General features: G+C 39.2%; 1 protein-coding gene across 3 annotated transcripts in view; it reads right to left on the bottom strand.

Moving 5' to 3' along the window:
• LOC126199949 (filamin-A-interacting protein 1-like) overlaps positions 1 to 27,288 on the bottom strand; it is a 197,677-nt gene that overhangs the window by 111,684 nt on the left and 58,705 nt on the right. For all 3 annotated transcript variants that reach the window (XM_049936668.1, XM_049936669.1, XM_049936667.1), the window contains exons 3-6: positions 21,421 to 21,576; positions 20,793 to 21,317; positions 12,569 to 12,617; positions 12,210 to 12,364 (exon numbers count right to left, since the gene is read on the bottom strand). In XM_049936668.1, the coding sequence (XP_049792625.1) occupies positions 12,210 to 12,364; positions 12,569 to 12,617; positions 20,793 to 21,317; positions 21,421 to 21,576 (885 nt within the window). The remainder of the gene's footprint in view (positions 1 to 12,209; positions 12,365 to 12,568; positions 12,618 to 20,792; positions 21,318 to 21,420; positions 21,577 to 27,288) is intronic.

The following is a 27,288-nucleotide window of genomic DNA, read 5'->3' as shown; positions in this document are numbered from 1 at the left end:
CAGATTTCTATTCAAAGCATCCCACTGTGACATCCTGAAACCTGAACTTTGGTTCTACACACAATTGAAAGAAACTCTGAACTCCACTATTGAACCATTCCTGCTATTCATTCCAGAATTTCAGTTTAGGCAGTACACATCCTATCTTAACAGTTCTTCTGGAGACTAAAAACACTGAATTGCTCAAGTCCTTGGATTAGTTGATGGTGTAGTAGTAGAAGTAGCAGCAGCAGCAGCAGCAGCAGCAGCAGCAACAACAAATCACACTAGATCTAGCTGCCATCCATATTACAAGATTCCACTACCACGATATTTTACTTAACAGTGTTTCTGTAGTGTCCAAATCTGCAGCTGGGTACTCAGCATGATTACTGGTACTGATAAGGATTTTTCCTTGGTTGGAGTACAGGGTGCACTCAGCCTCATAAGATCATCTGACAGGGCCACTTGACCGACTACTAGTGGTTTCAAGATCAAGAAAACCGAGAATGACTGGAGGAGTGGTGTGCTGACCACACCTCCCGGTACCACATCTGCTGAAAGCATCAGCACAGGACAACATGGTGGTCGGTCACACCTTATTCACCCGTCTCAGGCAATAATGCAGAAATTTCTCTGTACCCTAGCTTTTCCCGCAGTAACTTTCACCCTACTTGCTATTCTGATACTGAGGATGACTATATTGCTGTGTCACTTGCAATTTATGTAGTAGAATGCATACAGCCACTCCAGATGATCGAGTGCCTTCGCCTAATTCCAGTGGATTGTACCGAGATAAAATACAAAAGTTGACCTTAACTTTTGTTTTTCTACTGTCGTGAACTATAATTTTGTAATCCCACCTAGGACTGTTTTCTTTAATTAAACTATTATTTTGTATTTGTCTTATAATCTTCTTACTTTGGGACTTGTTTCAAACAATGGTGTTTTATTATTGTGCTTATATTCATTTGATGTTCTGTTGTCATGCGTTATTTCTACAATCTTTCTATTCAGTTTAACTGAATTTAGTTACATAGCTGTTATGACCATAAAAAACTGAGTCAAAGGAATCAACCTTCAGGTGTTTATTCTAAATGTTGTTATTGATTTATGAGATACATTAATGCAGTGAGAAGCCTCACATTTTGTAGTTGTCACTTTACACTTCTGTCAGTCAAATCTGTTTACTTTCATAGATCATTCTGGTTGATGCTCAGATTCAATCAAGAAGGTGACTTAGTGCCTTCCACACATTAATATATTTTCAGTTTTAAAACTTTTCTTTGATCACTTAAATAATTACAACATTACTTACAAGACATAGTCGGTGGTGCTAACAAACCCAAAATAAATTTTACCTAAAATGCTTCAAGTCCTCCCTGATTACAATTAAAATAACTCTTGTGTTTCAAAATTCTGTTCCCCGATTTCAATCTGCCTTACTGTCGGTTTGACAACCAGTCGGTGTCTCCCTAGTGGTTACCCAATCCCTGAAAGAGCTAGGGCACTGTGTGCTCACATCTTTTTAAAAAACAAACTACAATCTGACGAAGAAGCCTTTCAACATCACGTGGCTCCTATTGAAAATCATGCTAGATCCATTACTTCTCCTAGTTATGCTAGAAATCCAGCTTTGGCTACCTTCGTATTGCCATGGCTGTCATAGCCCTGTGCACCCAGCTAGTCACCAGACAGAGCTGTAATAACTGTGTTAAATTTTGTTACTCTCTAGATTTAAGATTACACTGAGATTGTAAAATTTACCAATGGTGAATTCTTTCAGGGAGAGGAAAAGATATGTACTAGGTGTCCCAGATGTGAATAATTTTCATTATTTAAATTTTACAAAAAGGCCACCTTCTTCATCCATCACCTTTCAGTTGATGCAACAACAATCAACTTGTTCATGTCAGAATAGACCAAACTGTTGTTAGCAAAGCTGCCTTGCCAATCAAATCATGCTGCAGGATCACCTGACTTGCGAGACAGATGGCCCTCTGAACTGTGGTCTAAAAACATCTCTCTCTCTTCTGTTCACAGCCATGAACTAGAGCAATCACTAAATGGCTTAGTCTTTTGACCTTGACATTTCCCTTCTTCTCTGATGTGGGTCTGGGGTTATTGGAGTTATCTTCTTCTGTCCCCTGGTAATCTTCGCTAGACATCCTAATATGCAATACACCAATACAGTTTCTTTTTTCTAAACCTGGGTACAATACATTAATTACAAATATGGTTTCTTTTTTCTAAAACTGGGTACCATATATTAATTACAAAATTACAAACCACACTGATTTCCAATACTATTTCATCCTCAAGTGAATGTACAAGCAGCATGAAAGGTCACCAATTTACTCAACTTACAAGAGAGCATCACAGAAATGCTGAAAAATCCTGACCTGGTAGATGGTTTAAGATAGAAGTCCATTATTCCAAGAAAGGCTATTTACAAAGTTGGAAGAGCCAATGTTAAGCAAAGACTCAAGAGAAATTCTTCAATTCCCTACACTTCACTCTCATAGGGACCACAAAGCCAAGATGAAACTAATTACTGTTTTTTATTGTGGTCATTTTTCACAATGGCGAGCAGTAAGTACTGTGACACATAGACCACTATTCTGGCCATTTCACTGAGGCATGTTTTAAAGCCACTAACAATCCATTTTGCTGCACACCTTGACTATATTCCTAACTCCCTTATAGCTAAAACCTACCTTGTCGCCACTAATGCAACCTCTCTTTACACCGGCATCCCTCCTATGTAGGGTATCTATGTCTAACACTATTTCTTTAATTATTATTTCTTGCAATGAGAAGATAGAAGTATCCCACAAACTCCACTGATTGTAACGTTAATCAACATCATGCTTACTCATATGGCCTTCATCTTTGAAGGTCAGAGTTGTAAATAAATCTGGTGGGCAGCAATTAACCCAGTATGGTTCCATTGTACGGCAACATTTTGATAGGCTACCTAACTGGGACATTGACTTATTAATGAAGATACAACATATAGCAAATACTTTGTATCTAACAGAGAATATAGACTTTGGTAATGCCATTATTTCCAAGTGTTGATACTTCAAAGGAGCATAAAATAATGCTTTCAAATATTACCCACAAAAGAAGCTAAATTTATTATGTAGTTATTATAAAAGGCACTGGATGAACAATCAGAAATCGATAGCACTCACTCATTGATATGCATAAAAGCAACTGTTATCTGTGATGTAAGGGCTTTGGTGGAAATTGACTCTGTCCAATAAATGATGTGATGCTTATGGTGGCACCTATCAAAATTTCTGTGTCCTGCCAGAACACAAAGACAAATGGGAGGTTCAACAATAGTATGTGCCCTAGGCTTATGGTTAAGATGAAAAATTCCACTTCCTTCCAGAAACTAACTGATTTCTTTATTGAAAGTTATTTTACTCTTCTCCAAACTCCACAGTTTTCCTTAATGTCAGCCTCCATTTGACTAACACTGCCAACCAAATTAGGGTTCACATGAAAGCAAACAACCACTCCATTTTTACAATCCTCAGCCATTTCAGGTCAAACACTCCTTTCCCTACAGCTCAAGTAACCATGACAAATGAATCTGTGCTACAATAAATCCCGCAACATCTGTACCAATAATCCCCTTTGTTTAGTTGGAATAATACAGACAGATGAAATTTGTGAGAAGTTAATCAACAATTCCACTTGAGACAGGTTTCAAGTGCTCTGCTTAACTGCGTTGCTACCAAGTCCTATTTATCCTTTGTAAAATACCACGTCTCACTAGGACATAACGGACACTAATATGATTTCATCAGAGTCTCACACTACAGTGGTGTCACCTGTGAAATTATTCATCATTTTGCACAATAAACTAGTTTAGCTACAGGTTGACATTGGTGTCACCATGTCCCTTTTGCTCTCTCGAACATCTCCAACTGGGAGCACCTCCCCTTTAATTCACAGCTCACCACTTGGCAGCATATAGAAAATAACACATTCCACTCAATGGACAACACCCCAAGTGCGTCAACATACAAAAATGTCATGCAACACATTACCTTCCTTGTGGTTCACAGCACGGATAGAGGATCTATTCAGTCTCAATGTTTTCTCTGCTTTCGGATTTGTCATCCATGACTCGGTCCATAGTGTCTAGGAAAAATGAAGGACTTTATGGTGCATATTACATTTAAAAAATTAGCATGCCCTTGCTTCTTTCCTGCATAACTTACGTCCTTTGCACATAGTTTGATGCCATGGAGGTCACTGAACCCTTGTCTGCAAGTGGATGAGTAACACCTTTGGTTATTGTGAAAAAACTGTCAGGGTAACTGTGCCTACATGGAGATTAAGGTTAATTCCCAGTCAGATATTGGTAAGTATCACATCCCAAAACCAGACGAGCATTTCTACAGATTCACAGGTGGTCAGGATTTTTTTAATGTCAATCTCTACAAAGCTTATTTACAACTACCCCTGGATGAGAAACCACAGAATGTACTAGTAGTTCTAAACACTTAGTTTCAGGGGTGACCAGTACCCCAGCAGTCTTTCAAAGATTCCTCAAGCAACAGCTGCAGGTTGTTCTGGGCCACATAAATTACCTAGATGGCACTGTGGTGATGGGAGCCACAATGCAAGAATACTTATGAAACCAGCAGTGGCAGTTCCACAACCTCCATTTGGCAGGTCTTAAATGTAATCTCAAAAAATCTCTCTTTTTCTTTCAACCGTTGGTGGATTATTTAGGACACATCATCCCTTGCTAAGGTAATAAGCCCCCCCCCCCCCACACACACACACACACACATACACACAGACAGACGTTGAAGCTGTTGTCGCACTTCCTTGACCCACAAATTTAAGGGAGCTCCACTCCCTGAGAAAAATAATGTATTACAGAAAATTTATCCCGGGCATGGGATTAACTGCGCACTCACTCAACATCCTACAGAAGAAGAATATGCCTTTAGTAAGGTTGGAGGCATGTGAACAGGCATTCAAGAACCTGAAGCAGGCTCTCCAGTCAGCAATATTGAGAAATATTTCAATCAAGCAAACAGATAGTCGTGTCAGCAGATGCCTCTCTACAGAACACGGGGACCATCTTGGCACAGAGACCCAGATGGCTCTGAGCATTCAATCGCATTTGTGTTGAAGACACTAAATGCTGTGCAGAAGTGTTATACACACACACACACACACACACACACACACACACACACACACAAAAGAAAAGAAAAAAAAAAAAGAGGTCCTCACGATCATCTTTGCACTGAAGAAAATCCATATATTCCTACATGAAATAAAGTATCATCTCATTACAGGTCATAAGCCATTATCTCCCTCTTTAGTCTGGCAGCAAACCTACACAACAGGATTCCAGCACTAGGCACTCTTTGTCTGCAGGTAAAATTACAAAATTCACTTCTGCAGTACCACTTAATAGGCATACACAGGCACTCTTCCATTGGGCCCTGACCTGGAGTTCGACCAAAATGTGATCTTGTGCTTCCAGTTGGACAAGAAACTCAACAGGTCATGGGCACTTTTCCCATCACAGAGACCTGTGTGGCTACAGCCATGGCCGAGGACACAATCTTGCAAAGGTGCGGCAGTACGTACAACAGGGATGGTCAGACCACATTCCCAGTAAATGCTCAAAACTGTTGCAGCATTACTTCCACCTCCACCAACATCTAATCCTGGTGGACGAAGTGATCCCTACTAACCATGGATCAACAGTCTCCCCAGGAGAGGAGGTGAGGACTACCTGGGGAGACTGTTGATCCATGGTTAGTAGGGATCACTTCGTCCACCAGGATTAGATGTTGGTGGAGGTGGAAGTAATGCTGCAACAGTTTTGAGCATTTACTGGGAATGTGGTCTGACCATCCCTATTGTACGTACTGCCGCACCTTTGCAAGATTGTGTCCTCGGCCATGGCTGTAGCCACACAGGTCTCTGTGATGGGAAAAGTGCCCATGACCTGTTGAGTTTTTTGTCCAACTGGAAGCACAAGATCACGTTTTGGTCAAACTCCAGGTCAGTGCCCAATGGAAGAGTGCCTGTGTATGCCTATTAAGTGGTACAGCAGAAGTCAACTATCTTGCGGCTCTCGCACCAAGGTAACTGTGGTGTCTCATGAAATAAGCTGCTCCCCTAGCGCCATGTCGCAGGTCAAACATCATGTCGACAACTGGCATCAGTGAGAATAACAGCAAGGAGTTGTCCACTAAATGATCTCATGCTGGCTGATGTCCTCACATCCATGATAGCAGGTTCTGCCAACTTTCCTTATGTGGTCCACTGACGGTCCAACTTCCTGTATGTGGTCTGCTGCTGATCCATAAGTGCAGAGAGAACAGTCACCGCACTCACCAGAATTTTTGCTACTGAAGGACTTATTCTCATGTTGGTGTTGGACAATGGACCATAATTTTGCTCCCAAATTTACGGTGAGTTCTGCCACAGACGTGGAATTCATAACATGCTGTCTCTGTCTTTGCAGCCCTAATCAAATGGTGGGGCCAAAAGATTGATGCCAACTTTTAAAACACAGATGATGAAATATGTGGCCGATGCTCCTACGAATGAGCTGCTAACAATTTTTCTAAGTTCCTGCAGTCGACGCTGATAAGGGAGAAGAGTCCAGTAGAATTCCTCAACGGCTGTCAACCAGCATGCTCCTCCATGCACCTGGCCGAGAATCCATGGGCTGCAGAGCTCTGAATGCTAGGACAAGTGATTCCGTGAGTAATCCAGCAGCAGCGGGGATGCCACATGTTCACTCGGTGGGGAGCGTGGTGGTGGAGGGGAGTGGGGTGGCGATGGGGAGTGAGGGTAGAGTGGGGAGAAGCATCGGACAGAACTTGTGGTATCATTTGGTGTTTCTGCAGGGTTAAGCAACCAGTGACCACAACATCACACAGGTTGTTACCCCATACTACTGGCATTTCTTCATCACAAAGGTGATATGTTTTTCAGCAGGGTAATGCATCAGCACACAGCTGCTGGGACATTATGTTATTCATAGTGTACAACAATTGCCCCAACCAACATGATCAGCAGATCTCTCAGCAACTGAACACATACAGGACATGAAGAAGTGACAACTTAATTGTCCTTTAGTGTTTACAAGAACCATTGCCAAACTGCAACAAAAAGTTAAAGATTCATAGGACAGTCTATCACAGGATGACATCTGGCATCTGTATTAACGTTTGTGGGTGAGAATACACGGCTATGTTGCCATCAGAGGGAGATACACTGTGTATCGGTGACCTGTGTTTCATTTGGTCTGAATTTGTTATGATATACTCTTACAACAATGAATTACTTGTCAATAAAATGGCGTTGTCCTTGAGTGAGTTGCATTTTTTCCTGGTAGTGTAACTTTAATAATTAACTGAAAAATTGTTAGCTTGGTCTATTCCACTCATGCAAAAGGTATCTGGTGCTTCCATACTGAATTTATTGACACCACGTAAGTGAAATACTTGTTCAGTTTTGCCAATGACATTGTAATTGTGTTGTTGTACTTTTAGTGGGATCATAAAAGAATGCTCCACCTGAGAAACTGAAATATCTAATTCTTCTGCTTGCATTTTTTGTACACTAATGTTTTACTTACACACTTGCAATCATTGTGTTTCACAAGCTTTACTCATTGTAAATCTACTTAGTTCATTACATAATCTTGTTCCATCCAGAGTTTCTCTATGTCTGTTTGCTGAGTGTCTCACTCAATCTTCTTCTCTAATTTCATCTGTTAAGTTTTCTCTCAATCACTTTTTTCTCATACTTTGCTTATCCCAACGAGCTTCTCACTCCTCATATGTTTCATTTCTTCACTTTCCTTTCTCTTTCCTTCTTTTCAGTTCACCACTGGCAAAATCTGTTGAAATATCTAAATTAGTATCAACAGTTTTCTCCTTGTTTTTACTTTAGTCTGTGGTGGTTGTGTTTTCATATACATGTAGTCACTGTTGGGCAAATACTGCTTTTCTCAGTTAATAAAAAATACTTCTACAAGCCATTCATGTCAGTTATACCAAAAATGTTCAACAAAAACATTATGTGCTCAGTTATGAAAGCAACATTTTATAAATGTTAACAATAGATGCTGCATGCAGACATCTAGAGTCAGTTCGTAAGTAAGTTCCATGTGTGCCGATTTTTTATTGATTAAGCAGAGTGATCATTTCCGTGCACAGATTGCCATTTATTTTATACATTCAGTCCTAAAAATGAGTGATAAAGCCTCATCTGGACTTCAGACAGTTGAAATGCTGATCGGATGTGAAAATTATTCAACACGGAAATTTTTCTATGAACACTTTTTAGTCCAAGACAAACTGTGGGACGTTACAGCAAACTCTCCTTTGTATCAAATGGAAGCGGATGCTTCTTGGAAGAAGAGAGACATAAAGGCACATTTCCCCTTATATTCTTCATGGACCAGACAAATTATTACCATGTATGGAAATAAAAGAACACACATCACCGGAGATTCTATTGAAATAAAGCTACTACAAGGTGTCAAACTTGACATGTCAATGCAAATGAACAATCAGCCTTATATTTACATAAACAGCATCAAATAAAACTCATTATTAAATGCTGAAAGAGGAATAGGCCAAATAGTATTGCTAAATAGTCTTCTAGAAAGGCTGAAATAGGATGATATCCATCAAAAAATAATGATAAAGCAAATGTAACTAGGAAACAGTCAGACCAAAAATGTCTTCCTTGCAGCTTCTAAACAGTTTCATGAAATTGAGATCTGGTATTTAGATTCTTGTGCATTGAATTACATCATCAAAGTGTCTGGAAAGAACTGCTGTGGGTGTAAGAACCACCTGCCTATCCAAGAGGTGAGGGTGAGAATGAAAAAGTAGTGTAGCACATGATACATCTTGTACTTCATTCATTCAGAATTTGAAAATAAGAGCACTTAGTGACTTGCAATAAATATCAAACATAATTTCAAATCTTTGCAAAACTTTTTCTCGACAACACAATAGAATAAAATGAAAAAGAAGTTTAGCACTTACTACATAATCACTGTTCATGCAGTGGAACTGCTGCATGAAGCATGACGTTTTAATTTATTACTTCCTTTACTACTAACTGTATTTGCAACACAATTCAGATACAGTATTCGCATATGCCCCTGAATGTAACAACCAAAATATATCATTGTACAACACACAGTTCAGAGGATATGACATCAAATGCTGAGATGTGTGAAAAACTGCCACATCATGCATGACATTTTAATTTCAAACTACTTTAGTACTAACTCTATTCACTACACATTTCACAGACAGTATCCACATATGCTGCTGAATGTACCTATAAGTATACACATATTTCTGTACGATACATTATGCAGGAAATACGATGCATAAACGTTGAGCTGTGTGAAAATGAAACTGCAGGCTGAAATTTACTAGAGATACATATACTTTGCGTGTGTACGTGGGCAAAACCAAGGGTGAAAAGCTCATCCTAAACACCTGGAATGATTTCAAGTAAATTTGGTACACATGTTAGTTACAATCTGAAATTAAGTACTGCTGTGGTAAGACCCACCAGCCTCCTACTGGGGTCAAGGTGATAACGTGGAGCTAGAAGGGGGGAGGAGGAGATGGGGGGGGAGGGGGGGGATGGAAGGAGCAGATAGGCAGTGGGGTACGAACAGATGGACAGAAAGGTGGATGAGGAGAAGACAGACTACTAGAGGAGGGAAATAAATACATAGTGGGCACCACTGGGTGCTCAGCTAGTTGGTGATGCAGCAGTAGAAGTTTAAGTATCTGGCATCAAAATGGTTCAAATGGCTCTGAGCACTATGGGACTTAACTTCCGAGGTCATCAGTCCGCTAGAATGTAGAACTACTTAAACCTAACTAACCTAAGGACATCACACACAACCATGCCCAAGGCAGGATTCGAACCTGCGACCGTAGCAGTCGTGCGGTTCCAGACTGTAACGCCTAGAACTGCTCGGCCACTCCGGCCGGCTTATCTGGCATCAGTCACATCATTTAACTGTAAATTTTTTCTCAGCTAGAAAATTGTATGCAAAGGGCATAAAGTGTCCTTTAACGAAAAAAGAGTGGGTTGTGGATTTAAACGGCCACAAACAGATAAACCACACTTAAATTTGGTATATACAGGGTGTTACAAAAAGGTATGGCCAAACTTTCAGGAAACATTCCTCACACACAAATAAAGAAAAGATGTTATGTGGACATGTGTCCGGAAACGCTTAATTTCCATGTTAGAGCTCATTTTAGTTTCGTCAGTAACGTGATCAAATTGTAAATTTTCACAATCAACATGTGTGGGCTGACGAGAATCCGCACGCAATTGTGCAATCATGTCATCAACACAGATTTTCTGTGAACTTTTGGGCAGGCATTGTTGGTGATGTCTTGATTGGGCCCCATGTTCTTCCACCTACGCTCAGTGGAGCACGTTATCATGATTTCATATGGGATACTCTACCTGTGCTGCTAGAACATGTGCCTTTACAAGTACGACACAACATGTGGTTCATGCACGATGGAGCTCCTGCTCATTTCAGTCCAAGTGTTCGTACGCTTCTCAACAACAGATTCGGTGACCAATGGATTGGTAGAGGCGGACCCATTCCATGGCCTCCACGCTCTCCTGACCTCAACCCTCTTGACTTTCATTCACGGGGGCATTTGAAAGCTCTTGTCTACGCAACCCTGGTACCAAATGCCGAGAGTCTTCGTGCTTGTATTGTGGACGGCTGTGATACAATACGCCATTCTCCAGGGCTGCATCAGCGCATCAATGATTCCATGCGACGGAGGGTGGATGCATGTATCCTCGCTAACGGAGGACATTTTGAACATTTCCTGTAACAAAGTGTTTGAAGTCTCGCTGGTACCTTCTGTTGCTGTGTGTTTCCATTCCATGATTAATGTGATTTGAAGAGAAGTAATAAAATGAGCTCTAACATGGAAAGTAAGTGTTTCCGGACACATGTCCACATAATATATTTTCTTTCTTTGTGTGTGAAGAATGTTTCCTGAAAGTTTGGCCATACCTTTTTGGAACACCCTGTATACTGATTAGAATGGAATTCAATTATTGCACATTCTGGGTTGATTCTAATATGCTTAAAATAGACTTGGTAGTAGTTCATTTGGAGATAGGTGCCACATCTTTTGTGTTAAGAACAAACCACATTACTTCCCTACCTCAAAAAACTGAATATATCTTCATTTATTGGTATTAACTTTGGCAGGCTCCACATCAAGGTGGAAAAAGCATCACATTCATAATAAAAAGCAAAACCAACATCTAACAAACACTAATAATTATATTATTTTATTTCGTGAAAGGTTTTCATTTAAGCAGTAAAGATACGTTGATCTTCCATGAGCATAATCATCCCTTTACTGTTGCAAAACCCATTTTTATACAGTTTCCCGAACACTGTACCTCTGTAATTTGCACATCACAGGTTTCCAAAAATGTAATGCCTAATGTTTATTTACAGTTGTTACTGCATGCGATGTTTTGTTTTGTTTAAAAATAACTGTTTTGCACAAAAACTCATTTGTGTGTTTCATGTATTACTATAAGTAGCTGTATAATTAAGTTACTAAAAACCATTGTAAATAAATAACAAAATTGTGATCTTCTGCCTTTGACTCCCTACTCTGACACAGTTACCTTCATCTTTATCTCCTTTCCTTCTTAGACAAGACGATGGATTCCTCAAGTTCTGATTGAACTATGCTATGTACCCACCTCTTCTCTCTTTTTCCTCCAACCTTGCTCATCTTTTCTATCCTGAAGAAGAAATTTGTGACTCCAAAGGTTTGACGTGCATCTACTTGTGAATGTCTATCACCCACACTGGGCTGAAGGTAAATGTTAGCCAGCTCATCAATATGTCTATGAATTTAAAGATGTTACCAAATTGATTTTATAACTGAAGAATGATGTTAATTCATGCACAAAATAAATAAAAATCTTCTACTTATGTCCGACTGTCAATTACATTTATTACATAGAATTCCAATTGCTTTCCTTCTCTGCGTGTTTTTTGAGGGAAGCAAAATCCCCCTGCAGTGTGTCTTTAATGTAGCCCACACAAAAGAAGTGTACCTTCAGTAATAACATCAACAAAAATTTCAGGCATAAGTATTATAAACTAATTATTACATTATTCTTACCTCTGGGGAATCTTCTGATGAATAAGAGGTCTTCAAAACTTTTTCAGTAGTAGTAATGGTACTACTGCTACTTCTGGTAGTAGTGATAACAGTGGTGATCTTGGTTTGTTCACGATCATTTGATTCAGCAAATTCATTTGCCATCTTGACCGAATCTACACAAACCACAGACAAATAAATGGTGCAGTTTTTTTTTTTTTTTTTTTTTTTTACATTTCTCCTCGTAAAGCAAATTTTTTTTTTCCTCTGTTAAACTCCCAAGCAGGTAATAAGTAAAAAATTCATGAGTCTTCTTAATAGTTGACTCGTAAAACATGCACAAAACTATTAACTGACAACAGTATTGTTTACACACTTACTTTCAGACTTGTCTGGTGGAGAGCCCACTATACATCTACCTTCATTTCCCTGAAACAGAAGACCATGTTACTGCCAATACCTGTACATGCTTTTAAAAAATCTAATGATTCGTGTTATAGAAGTACCGTAGTTAATAAGAAAACCCACAAGTACTCACATCAGTTTAGAAAGGATTTCCAGTGATCATGTCCCATATTCATATTGAGGAGTAACATGACATGTCAGTATGGAAAAGAAAGGAAGGCTAGGACTTAACATTCTGTCGATAATGGAAGGCAAAAAAATTAGCTTTTAATGTCACAATATAGAAGTGGCCACTAGGGGAGGAATGGAGAAGAGTATTGGCTATGTTATTTTTGAAGTTACCTTCCTGTCATTCAATTAAATTTATCCATACAAACCACTGAAAACCTGCATCTGATTAACTACAAAGGGTTTGGGCCTTGCTGTTTCTAAATGCAAGTCTGATGCCTTAGCCCACATTCCACTTTGGATTCAAATTTGGTTCGTCAGACGATCAACACAGGTTCTTGATGCAGAGAGATTAGAGTTGTGTCATGATATAGACACTCTAAGACAAAAACAATGCACCATAAATGAATTATCAGAATGGGACGGAAATCTCTATATGTGATGAACATTGTAATGTAATTAACTGTCGGAGATAAAGTTTATCTCATGCGAAAAGTACGATGCCCACAGTAGAGAGTTAAGGTAACTTCATTATGTTGCCATACAATGTGTTTAATTTATTTTCTTTTACGATAAATAATGGATTTGTTTGAGATGTTAAATGTTGTATATTTATATGTATTTATGTATATGTGTCTTTGGAGTTTATTAAGGTCAGAAGACCAAAGAATCTGGAATGCAGGAATATCTACAACTTCCGGGCACATGTTGGCTTGCCCGCCACTACTTTGTCGATATTGGAGGGAGATGGACGTGTTTACGTAACCAGTACAGTATAATGCATTTTTAGGGTATCAATGTTCGAAGTGAAAATATTGTAGTTACTAAACAAAGAGTACGAATAAATATTATTTTTAGCTGAAAGTAATTCGAATCCGGTAGTGTTTATTTCAAACAAGAAGATAAACCCAGGCCATGCTTGTTAGAGTAATGTTTTGCAGACAAAACCCCTAGACAAACGAGATCTGCAGTGTGTAGTCTTTCAGCAGCTACTAATAAATAAGCCTTGCTGAAATTGTGCTGGAACTACTCGTATTATTATCAATTACAAACACGTGGTGCAAATGTGGTCCTACCACAATATACCGCGTAAGATTCCACATCATTCAGTTATCAAGAAACGAGATAGGTAATAACCAGTACAACATGTACAGACAAGCAAATGATTACAATTTTGGAAAAATTGGATAATTTATCCAAGAGAAAGAGTTTCACAAATTGGGCAAGTCTGGGCCTTAGGCGAGCAGTTTTTCGGCTTGGCATGGATTGACAGTCATAGGATGTCCTCCTGAAGGATATCATTCACACATTCTCAATCAGGGAGACACCCAGTGGCCTTGCTCGCCAACGTAGAGATTGGCAACCTCAAAGACAAGCAGTAGAAACTCTCACTGTGTGCGAGTGGGCATTATCTTGCTGATATGTAAGCCCAGGATGGTTTGCCATGTAGGGCAACAAAACAGGGCATAGAATATTAGTGACGTACCATTGTGCTGTAAAGGTGACGTGAAAGACAACTATAGAGGTCCTGCTATGAAAAGAAATGGCAATTCAGACCATCACACCTGGTTGTCAGGCTGTATGGTGGCTGACAGTCAGGTTGGTATTCAACCACTGTCTGGGGTGTCTCCAAATCTTTGGCCACAAATCTCATTGACTGGAGTAGAATTGTCTTCAGTGATGATTCCCACTTCGAACTGAGGCCCGAAGACCAGCGAATATGTCTGGAGAAACCCCGAACAGGAGTAGGATACCAACCTGTCTGTCACCCAACATACAACCAGCAACCAGGAGTGGTGGTCTGGGATGCCATTTCTTTTCAAACTAGGACTTCTGTGGTTGTCATCCACTGCACCCTTACAGACAATGGTATGTGGACGACATTCTACATCCCATTTTGTTACTCTTCATGAAAAGCCATCCTGAGCTTATATTTCAGCAAGCATGCTCGCACACAGAGAGAGTTTCTACTTTTTGTCTTCGTGCTCGCCAGATCCTACCCTCGCCAGCAAGATTAGAGCATTATGGGCAGGGCACTCCAACCACCTCAGGATTTTGATAGTATAACATGCCAATTGGACAGAACTTGGCACAATATCCTTCAGGATGACATCCAACAACTATCAATTATTGCTGAGCCAAATAACTGCCTCCATAAGGGACAGGGGTGATCCAACACATCACTGACTTGTTCAGTTTGTGAAGCTCTTTCTCCTGAATAAATCGTGCAACTTTTCAACTTTTCTGAAATAGCAGACATTTGTTTGTCTGTACACATCTACCGATTCCTGTCCATTTCAATAATTCCTTCCTGGGTACATCTTCTTCTTCTTCTTTTTACAGTGTATGTTTCCCACATTACTACTTCTGTAGCATTACAGCCCTTAGTGAGTCTTGGCTGCTTCAATTACTTTCCTACATGGTTCTTGTTTTTTGCAGCTCTTTTGCAACCACGGACTCCCATGCTGATGAGTTCTATTACATCATCAGTCCACTTTCTTCTAGGTCTCCCTTTCCATCTAGCAGCATGACTATTACCTTTCATCCTTTTCTTTTGTATTCTACCCTCTGCCATTCTCTCCAACTGTCCTACCCATTCTACTCATTATGATTTGACAAATTTTACTATACCACCTACTCATATTAGTGCTTGTAGCTCGATGTTACAGTGTACTCCTCAGCCTTTTTCTTCCATTATTCGGCCATACATTTTATGTATTACTTTTTGCCCAAACATTATTAAAGAGCTTTTGCCATCTTCTATCAGCATCCATACCTCAAACCCAAATGTAAAAATTAGGCAAACTAGGGAGTTATATATTAGGAGTTTTGTTCTTCTTGTAACAAGGCTATTTTTGAACAGCTGTAAATCTGCAAAGTAAGTTCTGCTTCTTGTTGTGCGGGGTAGCCACTTGGTCTTAGGCGCCTTGCCTCAGCTCGTGCCATCGGAGATTCAAGTCCTCCCTCGGGCATGTGTGTGTGTGTGTGTGTGTGTGTGTGTGTGTGTGTGTTGTCCTTAGCATAAGTTAGATTAAGTAGTGTATAAGCCTTGGGATCAATGACCACAGCAGTTTGATCCCATAGGAACTTACCACAATACAATGCAATTCCTGCTTGTTGCCTTTCCCCTATAGCCCTTTCACTGCTGTTATTTGATATAAGGCTGCCAAAGATTAGACTCCTTTGAAAAATTTTCCATTTATATTTCGATCTGTTGGAGTAGTTCTGGCCTCAGATTGGGGCATTATCTTTTTTTTTCCCCTTTTTCCATTTTTTATAAGGCTGATTTTTAATGCCCCTTATTTCATTGCCATGTATGTTTCTTCAAGTGTGTTAGCATTTCTTCCTACTGTTGTCACAACCCTCAGCACATATCTGGCTGGTTTTCATAAATATAATGCCTCTTTTATTCATGTTATGTACTACACTGTGAAGGGCTATATTGAATAACACAAACACAGCAGAGAGACTGTCACCATGCTTGGATCCTTAATAGAAGACAAAGCTTATACTTCTTCTGTTAAATATTTGTACTTTTGCTCTTGTCTCTGCCATTGAGGTTTTTATTAGATTTATTAGTTTGGCTAAGATACCAATTTCTGTCAGCACTCTGTATAGTTCTTGTCAAATTATGCTATCAAAGGCTTGTTTGAAATCGATGTATAGGAAGCGCATATTTATACTGTGTTCATAGAACTTTTCTTTTTTTATAATGTAGCACTGTACTGGAAAGGTCAATTCAGAGAAGTCATATAGTCAATGAAAAATAACTACCACCCAAACTGCTCAATTGATGTGTTTCGGATATACAAGCTGCTACTCACTATACTGCGGATATTCTGAGTCGCAGATAGGCATGACAAAAAGACTGTCTTTTTGTTGTGCCTATCTGCAACTCAGCATCTCTGCTATATGGCGAGTAGCAACTTTCCTTTTCATAATATTGTTACATTCCATCCTGGGTTTTCTGATGTTTGATCAGATATAAAAGTGTATATATATAAGCTGACAGATTACTGAAAGTCAGAGTAGTCTGTCAGTTTAAATTACTTATTCATCTACTAACACTTGTATCCTGGGTCCTCTGTGCTCTTGGACATCTGATGAGGGAAATAAGTCCACAACTCGTCAATTGAGCAGTATGGGTAAAAAGAGTCATTTTTCACTGGCTGTATGGCTTTCTTGAAGTGACCTATTCAGCTCCAGTACAATATTACATTATAATATAACCATGGTCACCTGCCTCCTATGAGATTTCTTGTCTCTACTATGTTTTTCCATTATTTGTCAACTCACAATTATTCTATCAGCTGTTCCTCTGTCTCATCTAAAGCCACATCAATATTCTCCCCAAGCACACCTACTGGGCAACATATTTCCCTATAAAATATCCAAATAATTTTCAATCTCTGGACATACCAGGTGAAGATATTACAATACCAAAAGAAAACCAGAAAATAACCACGATAACCTCCATGATAATGATGTTACATGTAATACCATGCATCCATACTACCTGGTGGAAATCTAGTCACATATCTGACGTTGGCACACTCAGTCTGTCAGCATAGACCTATATCCATACTCTGGAAACCTCTGCGAATTCATACCAATAGTACCAGTTATTACAGCTTCTTCGCATTCCATTCCCATATAGAGCACTGGAAGAATGATTGCTGAAATGCCTCTGAATGCATTGTAATTAGTCTAACATTGTCTTTGTATCCCCACAGAAATCATATATAAGGGTTGTAATACACTCTAAAATTCACAAATTGATACTCATACAGGTTTTGATGGAAAATGCAAAATTGTAAACTTCCACAGTCGATGGATAACCAACACTGCAGCGCAATCACTGCACAACTGGCAATGATAGTAAAAAGGGGCATGTTGATACCAGGGCATAAACTCATTTTGAATTTCATTCCCTGTACTGAGTTGGACAATAACTATGCCTCACAGACAGGCACTTGAATAATATGCACATGTCAGCATTTGAGAGGGGATGTGTAGTTGGATTCAAAGAAGCCAGTTGAGGTAATCGCAAATAGCTCAACATTTTAATGGAGCAATGCCACTTTTTGATGTTGGCAGGAACAGGTGAACCATGGCTGAACATGACATCAAGAAGAGGTCAACTTAAAGAGACAGCAGAAAGTGAGGACCAAGCAATCACCAAACTGGTACTTAGAGCCCCAGATTCCTTATCAATCTGATGTGCAACTGGTCCTTCAGTGGCCACAAGGACCATTAACAGGCACTCACAGAGAAGATCTGAGGTCACAGCGCAACTCTTGCCGATTACCATTGACCTCTCTACACCAACAAGCCCATTTGCAGTGGTGTCGGGCACATTCGGCCTGCAATCTCACAGACGGGAGTAGAACTGTCGTCATTGATGAGTCCTACTTGGAACTGAGCACCGATGGCTAAAGAGGATGTTCTAGAGATGCCTCGAGCAGCAATGGGATACCAATCTAACAGTCACCTGCCATATGGCCCAGCAATCAAGAGTGATGGCCCGGGGTCCCATTTCTTTTCATAGAAGGACGTTGCATAAGAGCTAGAGGTGGACTAACTCATCACTGACTTGCATAGTTTGTGAAGCTCGCTCTTGAATAGATCATCCAATTTTTCTGAAATTGTAATCATTTGTTTGCTGCACATGTCTGTCACATTTACCAACTTCCAACCTTTAGTACCTTGCCCTTTTTTTTTTTTTTTTTTAAGTGTATATTTCTCGATTCATCACTTACAGTTAATTTTTGAAACTTTCTAAGTAGGATTTAATGAAATATTTTGTTTCTATCTTCAAATGTTTGCCAGATCAGTTTTTTCATTATCTCCATGAGGCTCACCCATGGACTCAACCCATGGACTCAACCGACTTTTGACCAGTCATGCTGGCCTTTTTTGTGTACATTCAAAATCCTCTGTTAGCCATATTTGGTACGGGTCTCACATACTTGAGCAATAATCTGGAATAGGTCACCCAGTTGTTTTGTAAGCACCTCCTTTGTAGACTGATTCCATTTCCCTACTATTCCACCACTGAGCCAGTCTGCCATGTTATTTACACATGACTGAGCCTATGCGAGAATTCCATTTCATGTCCTACAAAATTGTTAAGCTGTGGTATTTCTACAAGTTACTTGATTACAATTGTACTAAGCAATATTGTAATCGTTTACAGAGTAATTATTTTAATTCTCAGGCTTTATTTTGTGAGTTATTAACATTCATTGAATCAATTTAAAGCTTAAAATCTACTAGTCCCACTCATATACAAATCAGTTTGACAGCATTTTATAATGCTACAGTAATGTGAATCATTTTTATGTACTTCATTAAATGTAGAATGTATACAACAAACTAGCCAACCAGGCATCACACATTACTCTCAAACAAGCATAATTTTCATAAATTCAGTGTGTAAGGTACTAGACACAGTTCTTAACAATTAATAAAACTGGTGAAACATTAAATATACACCAGACTGTTGTGCAGTTATGAAATACAACTGTAACCACCCCCTCCTCCATCCCTTCTTTTTGTATGAAGAAGTCATCTATTTCTTGTTTTCTCAAAATGGTTTTCATTTGGTCATCTCAACTTGGACGTAGCAGAAAAATGGAATGAAATATTCATTTCATGCCATAAAATATTCTATGAAGTATTTTAGTTAATTTATTCCTTTGTTGTCATTTTGCAACTTATTTGACTACATGAATATGCCAATTTTAACTTAACAATTGTTTCATTTTTTTCCTCATGACAGTTATTAATTAAAATCAGTTTTCTTCCATTAACGTTGAAGGTAAGCGCCAAAATGAAATAATATTTTCTACAATTGCCACTGTCCCCACCCCACATCTCAATTGTAAGATTGCCTGTATACTGTCAAATTCTTGCTAACATGTATTACATAAGCAGCTCAATGCTTTCCTCCTATGAAAATTATGAGGAGTATGTTCTGACAAGCATGTTTTTGGTTTATATATATTTTAAAAAATTAACTGTTCAGTCGGGGGGGCATAATATCATGCATATTTCCATGACAATCTGGCTGTTAACCCAGAATATTTCATATATGGTGTAAGCAAAATGGAGTGAAAACACCTGCACGAAAATAAATTTAGAGATTATATTATGCAGGTATAATGGAAAATCCTGAATTGACAGATTGAATTCACAGAGAGTGAAATGTTGGGTAACAGGTATCTCTGGTTTCTGTTTCTCATTTGTAACACTGTTCAAAATTTCACTACTACAAAGTACTTGAATATTCACCTATCAGCTAGTGGCTTCACATAAGATTAAAATTGTGGTATCGTCCAAAGATCCCAAAGATCATAGTGCCATGACAGTTGGCACTTCACATCAATACCACAGAAGTTAACGATGTCTCGCTGCAGTCCATAACAATGAATGGGAGGCACTGGCAAAGCCATGCCTTCTCTCTTAGCACCGCAGTGCCACTGCATGGATGCCAATACACAGCTGAGGAGAGGAAGGCTCAAGCCGAAGTTCATGATCTCCAATCAAGACAATAACATTGATTAGTTAGGGCTCATATTCTAATCATGTCTTGCTGGAACTGTACTTTTGAACACTGAGATCTTTGCATTTGGAGAGAAGAGTTTAGTAAATGTGTGCATCAAGTGATATTTTAGTATTCAGTACCAGTTGTAAGTATAAGATTGTACAAAGTTAAGTAAATCTTTTTATCATTCATGTAATAAGGTGAATTAATATTTCATACGTTGTAGTTCCGACCAACCATCTCCCAGAACAATCAAAGAACCCACAGTTATGACTGAAAAATTGTAGTTTCGTCAGGCCATAGAAAATGTAACAAGCATCACCCTTGATTTTCAAGCATCAGAAATATACCTAAGCCCATTGTCGATGAATGCAAATATAACATACACAGCAAGCTGTTATATGAACTTCACTCTGATACACAGAACACCTACTGTACTTGGAAATGAAACAAGTTTCATTGCACAGCATTCAAGATGTACTTACATTATCGTCAACTATTTTCTCAAGCTTCTGCTGCATTTCTTTCACTTTATTCAATGCACATGCATATTTCTCCTTCAGATTACTCTCTGTCAACTCCTTTGAAATCTTGGCCTCTGTTAGTTGTTCTTGACACTCTGAAAGTTTCTTTTGTAGATTTAATGTATGTTGTTCACATTCTGTCTGTACTTTTTTCAGTTTACTGTCAAACTGATACTGCATTTCCATTAACTCTGTTTGTTTATTCACAATCTGTTCTTTAAGAGAAATATTCTCCAAGTTGCTGTCAGACAGTTCTTTCTTCAAACGCTCTTGATCATTTAGAAGGTTTTTAAGGCATTTGAGTTCATTTCTGAGAGAGGCATTTTCTGTATGCAAAAAATCAATTTCCTTATCCAAATATGATGCACTATTTGAACCAACGTTTTTGTTGTCCAAGATACCGTTTTTTATTTTACACAGCTCTCTTTCTAATTTCATTATAGCACATGACTGGTTGTGAGCTTTCAGTTTATATTCATCTCGTTCCTAAAAAATGAAATAAATATAACAACTCATGTCTTAACAACACAAGAAATTATTCATAATAATAGAACAAAATGCATGAAAGAGGCAGATAATACTTTCATACCTCGATAGTCTTTCTATAAAGTGCTTGATAATCTTCAATATTTCCTTTCTGTTCAGCAGATCTGACAACCAATGATATCTTTGAGAGGATTTGTTTCACTTTTAAGCTCTCTTCTTGAAGTTTGATCACATGGTACTTAGCTTCTTTTTCCTGCATCTGGTGAAAATAAGTGATAGTTAAATACTTATGAAAGATGAAAACAGTAGAAGATATAAGAATATATAGGCACAAATACCAATACGGAAAATACTATAGCTGTAGTGGAAAGCCCTGTACGGAACACGAAAACCGATTGATAGGACAGACAATGACAACTACTCACCTTAAAAACAAAATGTCACATTTAGGTACGGAAGACAAAAAAAAAAGACAAAAAAATCACAGTGTGCTTCACTTTTTAATCTCGTTTGTTTTTTGTGAGGATGACCTATCGACACATTACATCAATTACCACCTCAGTCGGGGGTCTGACTGTTTTGTGAGACACCAAAATGATTAATATCCTGCACAAAATATTCAACTCACTGCGTAAACAACTCACTGCGTAAACAGTCTAATAATGTCATGTAATGAGAGTTAATGGTGGATGTTCTCTTTTTCAACTAGTCAATAACGTTGACACCCTGTTTCTCTCAAAACACAGACACCGTAGTATTTCCTGCTGGAAAATCAATTTTAACTTTTCTTAATGAACTTTCACTTCACAACCCATTGTTTGATTGCAGTTTTTCCACTATAATTCCACCATCTTCTCTCATAAAATCCTTTTGTCTTATTATTTATGTACTAAATACTAACAAAGAGATAGAGGGGCTGGCCAGTACTTACCTCAGCTCAGTACAGCCGATAGATACACAAAACAGAAGAGAAAATTTACGTATCCTAGCTTTCGGAACTTTGTTCCTTTGTCAGGGAGGAGAGAGAGGGAAAAAAAGGGGAAGAAGGGAAAGCGGATTCAGTTACTCACAACCCAGGGGAAAGGTAAACAGGGAGGGCAGCAAAGATGGAGGCATGGGTCTCAGAGGAAAGCCAAAGATATTCTACTGTAAGTACCGTGCTAACTTCAAACTAATCTACTCATGTAATAGCATACCTAATTCCTACAGAATGTTGGCTCCCAAACAATATATTAAGATATGCCCTACATCACAATAGAAAAAAATCTCATTTTATGGATATTTTCCTAACTTGCCATGTTTTGGCTGGTAGCCCCTTCCACTACCTTGTCCTTAGTCTTCCCAAAGGTAAGGTAGGAAATGTGTTAGAATAATTGTCTCTGGCTTTTGTAGGGCACATTGTTCCCATTTAACCAAGTGTTATGTTGTATTTACCAGTAATTGGTAGCATGCCCTGTTCCTTTCCAGTGGGGTAATGTATGGATGGATTGATGGAGTTAAAGGACCAAACTGAGAGGTCATCAGTCCCTTAATCGTTTGTGTGTCAAGATGGGAATAGTCCCCACAGATAAAGTACACAACAGACAAATCCCAATGGACTCTTTTGTGTATGAGAATCATGAAAGTCAAGAGATAAAGGCATGTGGAAGAAAGAGAGGGGTAAAGGGGTGAAGGTGGGAGAGTTGCCCCACCCAGAAAACAATTGGAGGCCGCCGGGATACATTATGCGACCACAGAGAGACCCTCTACATCTGACCGATGCTGCTACACCCTCTATCACCACAATAAAACTAGCTAGATAGACAACACAAAACCACAGAAAAGAGAACAATGACTATGACTCTGTCAGCCAACAACAGACGTAAAAGAATACTAAGAATTGGAAAAGTAGGAAGGGCATGAGCCAGGTCAGACCATCAAGCAAGGACAGCCATGGACCCCTCATGTCAGAGCAGGCAATGGGGCACCCCCACCCCCTAAAAAAAATCCCTCAATTGGCTGACGAGGCTAATATGCACTACATCACACTGAGGAGTAAGAAACAATTTCACGGGTAAAATGCAAAACCAAATCAGCTACTTTGGCATTGTCCACTGGCACCAGGAGTTGTGTGTCAGAAAGTTTACAGTTTCACCATATTGTTGTTGTTGTTGTTGGTGTTGTTGTGGTCTTCAGTCCAGAGACTGGCTTGATGCAGCTCTCCATACTCTATCCTTTGCAAGCTTCTTCATCTCCCAGTACCTACTGCAACCTACATCCTTCTGAATCTGTTTAGTGTATTCATCTCTTGGGCTCCATCTACGATTTTTACCCTCCACGCTGCCCTCCAATACTAAACTGGGGATCCCTTGATGCCTCAGAATATGTCCTACCAACCGATCCCTTCTTCTAGTCAAGTTGTGCCACAAATTTCTATTCTCCCCAATTCTATTCAATACCTCCTCATTAGTTAAGTGGTCTACCCATCTAATCTTCAGCATTCTTCTGTAGATCCACATTTCAAAAGCTTCTTTTCTCTTCTAGTCTAAACTATTTATCGTCCATGTTTCACTTCCATACATGGCAACACTCCACACAAATACTTTTCAGAAACTACTTCCTGCATTTAAATCTATACTCAATGTTAACAAATCTCTGTTCTTCAAAAACACTTTCCTTGCCATTGCCAGTCTACATTTTAAATCCTCCTTACTTTGACCATCATCAGTTATTTTGCTCCCCAAACAGCAAAACTCATTTACTACTTTGTGTCTCATTTCCTAATCTAATTCCCTCAGCATCACCCAATTTAATTCGACTACATTCCATTTTCCTCATTTTGCTTTTGTTGATGTTCATCTTATATCCTCCTTTCAAGACACTGTCCATTCAGTTCAACTGCTCTTCCAGGTCCTTTGCTGTTTCTGACAGAATTACAATGTCTACGGTGAACCTCAACATTTTTATTTCTTCTCCATGGATTTTAATTCCCACTCCAACTTTTTCTTTTGTTTCCTTTACTGCTTGCTCAATATACAGATTGAATAAGATCGGGGATATGCTACAACCCTGTCTCACTCCCTTCCCAACCATTGCTTCCCCTTCATGTCCCTCAACTCTTATAACTGCCATCTTGTTTCCGTACAATTTGTAAATAGCCTTTCGTTCCCTGTATTTTACCCCTGCCACCTTCAGATTTTGAAAGAAAGTATTCGTGTCAACATTGTCTAAACAAATGCTAGAAACGTAGATTCGCCTTTCCTTAATCTTCTAAGATAAGTCATAGGGTCAGTATTGCCTCACATGTTCCAACATTTATACGGAATCCAAACTGATCTTCCCCGAGGTCAGCTTCTACCAGTTTTTCCATTTGTCTGTAAAGAATTCATGTTAGTATTTTCCAGTCGTGACTTATTAAACTGATAGTTCAATAATTTTCTCATCTGTCAACACCTGCTTTCTTTGGGATTGGAATTATTATAGTCTTCTTGAAGTCTGAGGGTATTTCACCTGTCTCATACATCTAGCTCACCAGATGGTAGAATTTTGTCAGGGCTGGTTCTTGCAAGGCTATCAGTAGTTCTAATGAAATGTTGTCTACTCCCAGGGCCTTGTTTCAACTTAGATCTTACAGTGCTCTGTCAAACTCTTCATGCAGTATCATATCTCCCATTTCATCTTCATCTACATGCTTTTCCATTACAATAATATTGTCCTCAAGTACATCGCCCTTGTATAGATCCTCTATATACTCCTTCCATCTTTCTGCTTTCCCTTATCTGCTTAGAACTGGGTTTCCATCTGAGCTCTTCATATTCATACAAGCATTTCTCTTTTCTCCAAAGGTCTCTTTAATTTTACTGTAGGCAGTATCTATCTTACCCCTAGTGATATATGCTTCTACATCCTTACATTTGTCCTCTAGCCATCCCTGCTTAGCTATTTTGCATTTCCTGTTAATCCCATTTTTGAGACGTCTGTATTCCTTTTTGCCTGCTTCATTTACTGCATTTTTATATTTTCTCCTTTCATCAATTAAATTCAATATTCCTTCTGTTACCTAAGGATTTCTACTAGCCCTCGTCTTTTTACCTACTTGATCGCCTGCTGCCTTCACTATTTCATCCCTCAAAGCTACCCATTCTTCTTCTACTGTATTTCTTTCCCCCATTCCTGTCAATTGTTCCTTTATGCTTTCCCTGAAACTCTGTACAACTTCTGGTTTAGTCAATTTATCCAGGTCCCATCTCCTTAAATTCCCACCTTTTTGCAGTTTCTTCAGTTTTAATCTACAGTTCATAACCAACAGATTGTGGTCAGAGTCCACATCTGCCCCTGGAAATGTCTCACAATTTAAAACCTGGTTCCTAAATCTCTGTCTTACCATTATATAATCTATCTGAAACGTTCCAATATCTCCAGGCCTCTTCCATGTATACAACCTTTTTTCATGATTTTTGAACCAAGTGTTAGCTATGATGAAGTTATGCTCTGTGCAAAATTCTACCAGGTGCCTTCCTCTTTTCATTCCTTACCCCCATTCCATATTCACCAACTACGTTTCCTTCTCTTCCATTTCCTACTATTGAATTCCAGTCACCCATGACTTAATTTTTCATCTCCCTTCACTTTCTGGAAAATTATGTTTATCTCATCACACATCTCTTCATCATGTGCGGAGCTAGTTGGCATATAAACTTGTACTACTGTGGTGGGCATGAGATTCAAGTCTATATTGGCCACAATAATGTGTTCATTATGCTGTTTATAATAGCTTACCCACATTCCTATTTTTTTATTTATTATTAGACCTACTCATGCGTTACCCCTATTTAATTTTGTATTTATAACCCTGTATTCACCTGACCAGAAGTCTTGTTCCTCCTGCCACCGAACTTTACTGATTCCCACTATATCCAACTTTAACCTATCCATTTCCTTTCTTAAATTTTCTAACCTACCTGCCCAATTAAGGGATCTGACATTCCACGCTCCGATCCGTAGAACGCCAGTTTTCTTTCTCCTGATAACGACGTCCTCCTGCGTAGTTCCTGCCCAGAGATCCGAATGGGGGACTATCTTACCTCCAGAATATTTTACCCAAGAGGACACCATCATCATTTAACCATACAGTTAAGCTGCATGCCCTCGGGAAAAATTACGGCTGTAGTTTCCCCATGCTTTCAGCTGTTCGCAGTACCAGCACAGCAAGACCGTTTTGGTTAGTGTTACAAGGCCACATCAGTCAATCATCCAGACTGTTGCCCCTGCAACTATTGAAAAGGCTGCTGCCCCTCTTCAGGAACCACACGTTTGTCTGGCCTCTCAACAGATACCCCTCCATTGTAGTTGCAGCTACGGTACGGCTATCTGTATCGCTGAGGCACGCAAGCCTCCCCACAAAAGGCAAGATCCATGATTCATGGCGGGAGGAGTTTCACCATAAGGTGGCCAAATTCGGGCAGTCTAATACGAGGGTGACCAAATGAAAATCTTAAATTTGTAATAACAAATCGAAATTTCGCGCCATATCCTGTAAGTTGGTAAGTGTGCTACAAACAGCGTGCAGAATGGCCTGTATGTGGCAGCATAGTGCAGATGCACACATACCGCTGCAGTATCAATATAAATATGGCCGTCCCACTTGCGACTTGCACCTGGGAAGAACAGCATTCTGTTACTCGGTTTTTGCGTAGTGAAGGTGTGAAATCTATTGAAATTCATCAACGAATGAAAGTTCAGTACAATGATGCATGTTTGTCACAGCAGCAAGTCTAAGAATGGAGTAGGAAGTTCGCAAATGGTGTGACTTCAGTGGAAGATGCTCCTCGTCCAAGTCAGGCACAACAAGTTGTGACTCTACAGAACATTGCAGCAGTTGAAGCCATAGTGAAGGAAAACTGCCGAGTGACACTGAATGACACTGCAGCATGTTTACAGATTAGTCATAGATCAGCACACCACATTGTGTATGATGTACTACAGTTTCACA

The sequence above is a fragment of the Schistocerca nitens genome, chromosome 1, assembly GCF_023898315.1.
Source record: "Schistocerca nitens isolate TAMUIC-IGC-003100 chromosome 1, iqSchNite1.1, whole genome shotgun sequence".
Lineage (NCBI taxonomy): Eukaryota > Metazoa > Arthropoda > Insecta > Orthoptera > Acrididae > Schistocerca > Schistocerca nitens.
The sequence above is the reverse complement of the archived record's forward strand: the minus strand, read 5'-3'. Positions and strand labels throughout refer to the sequence as shown.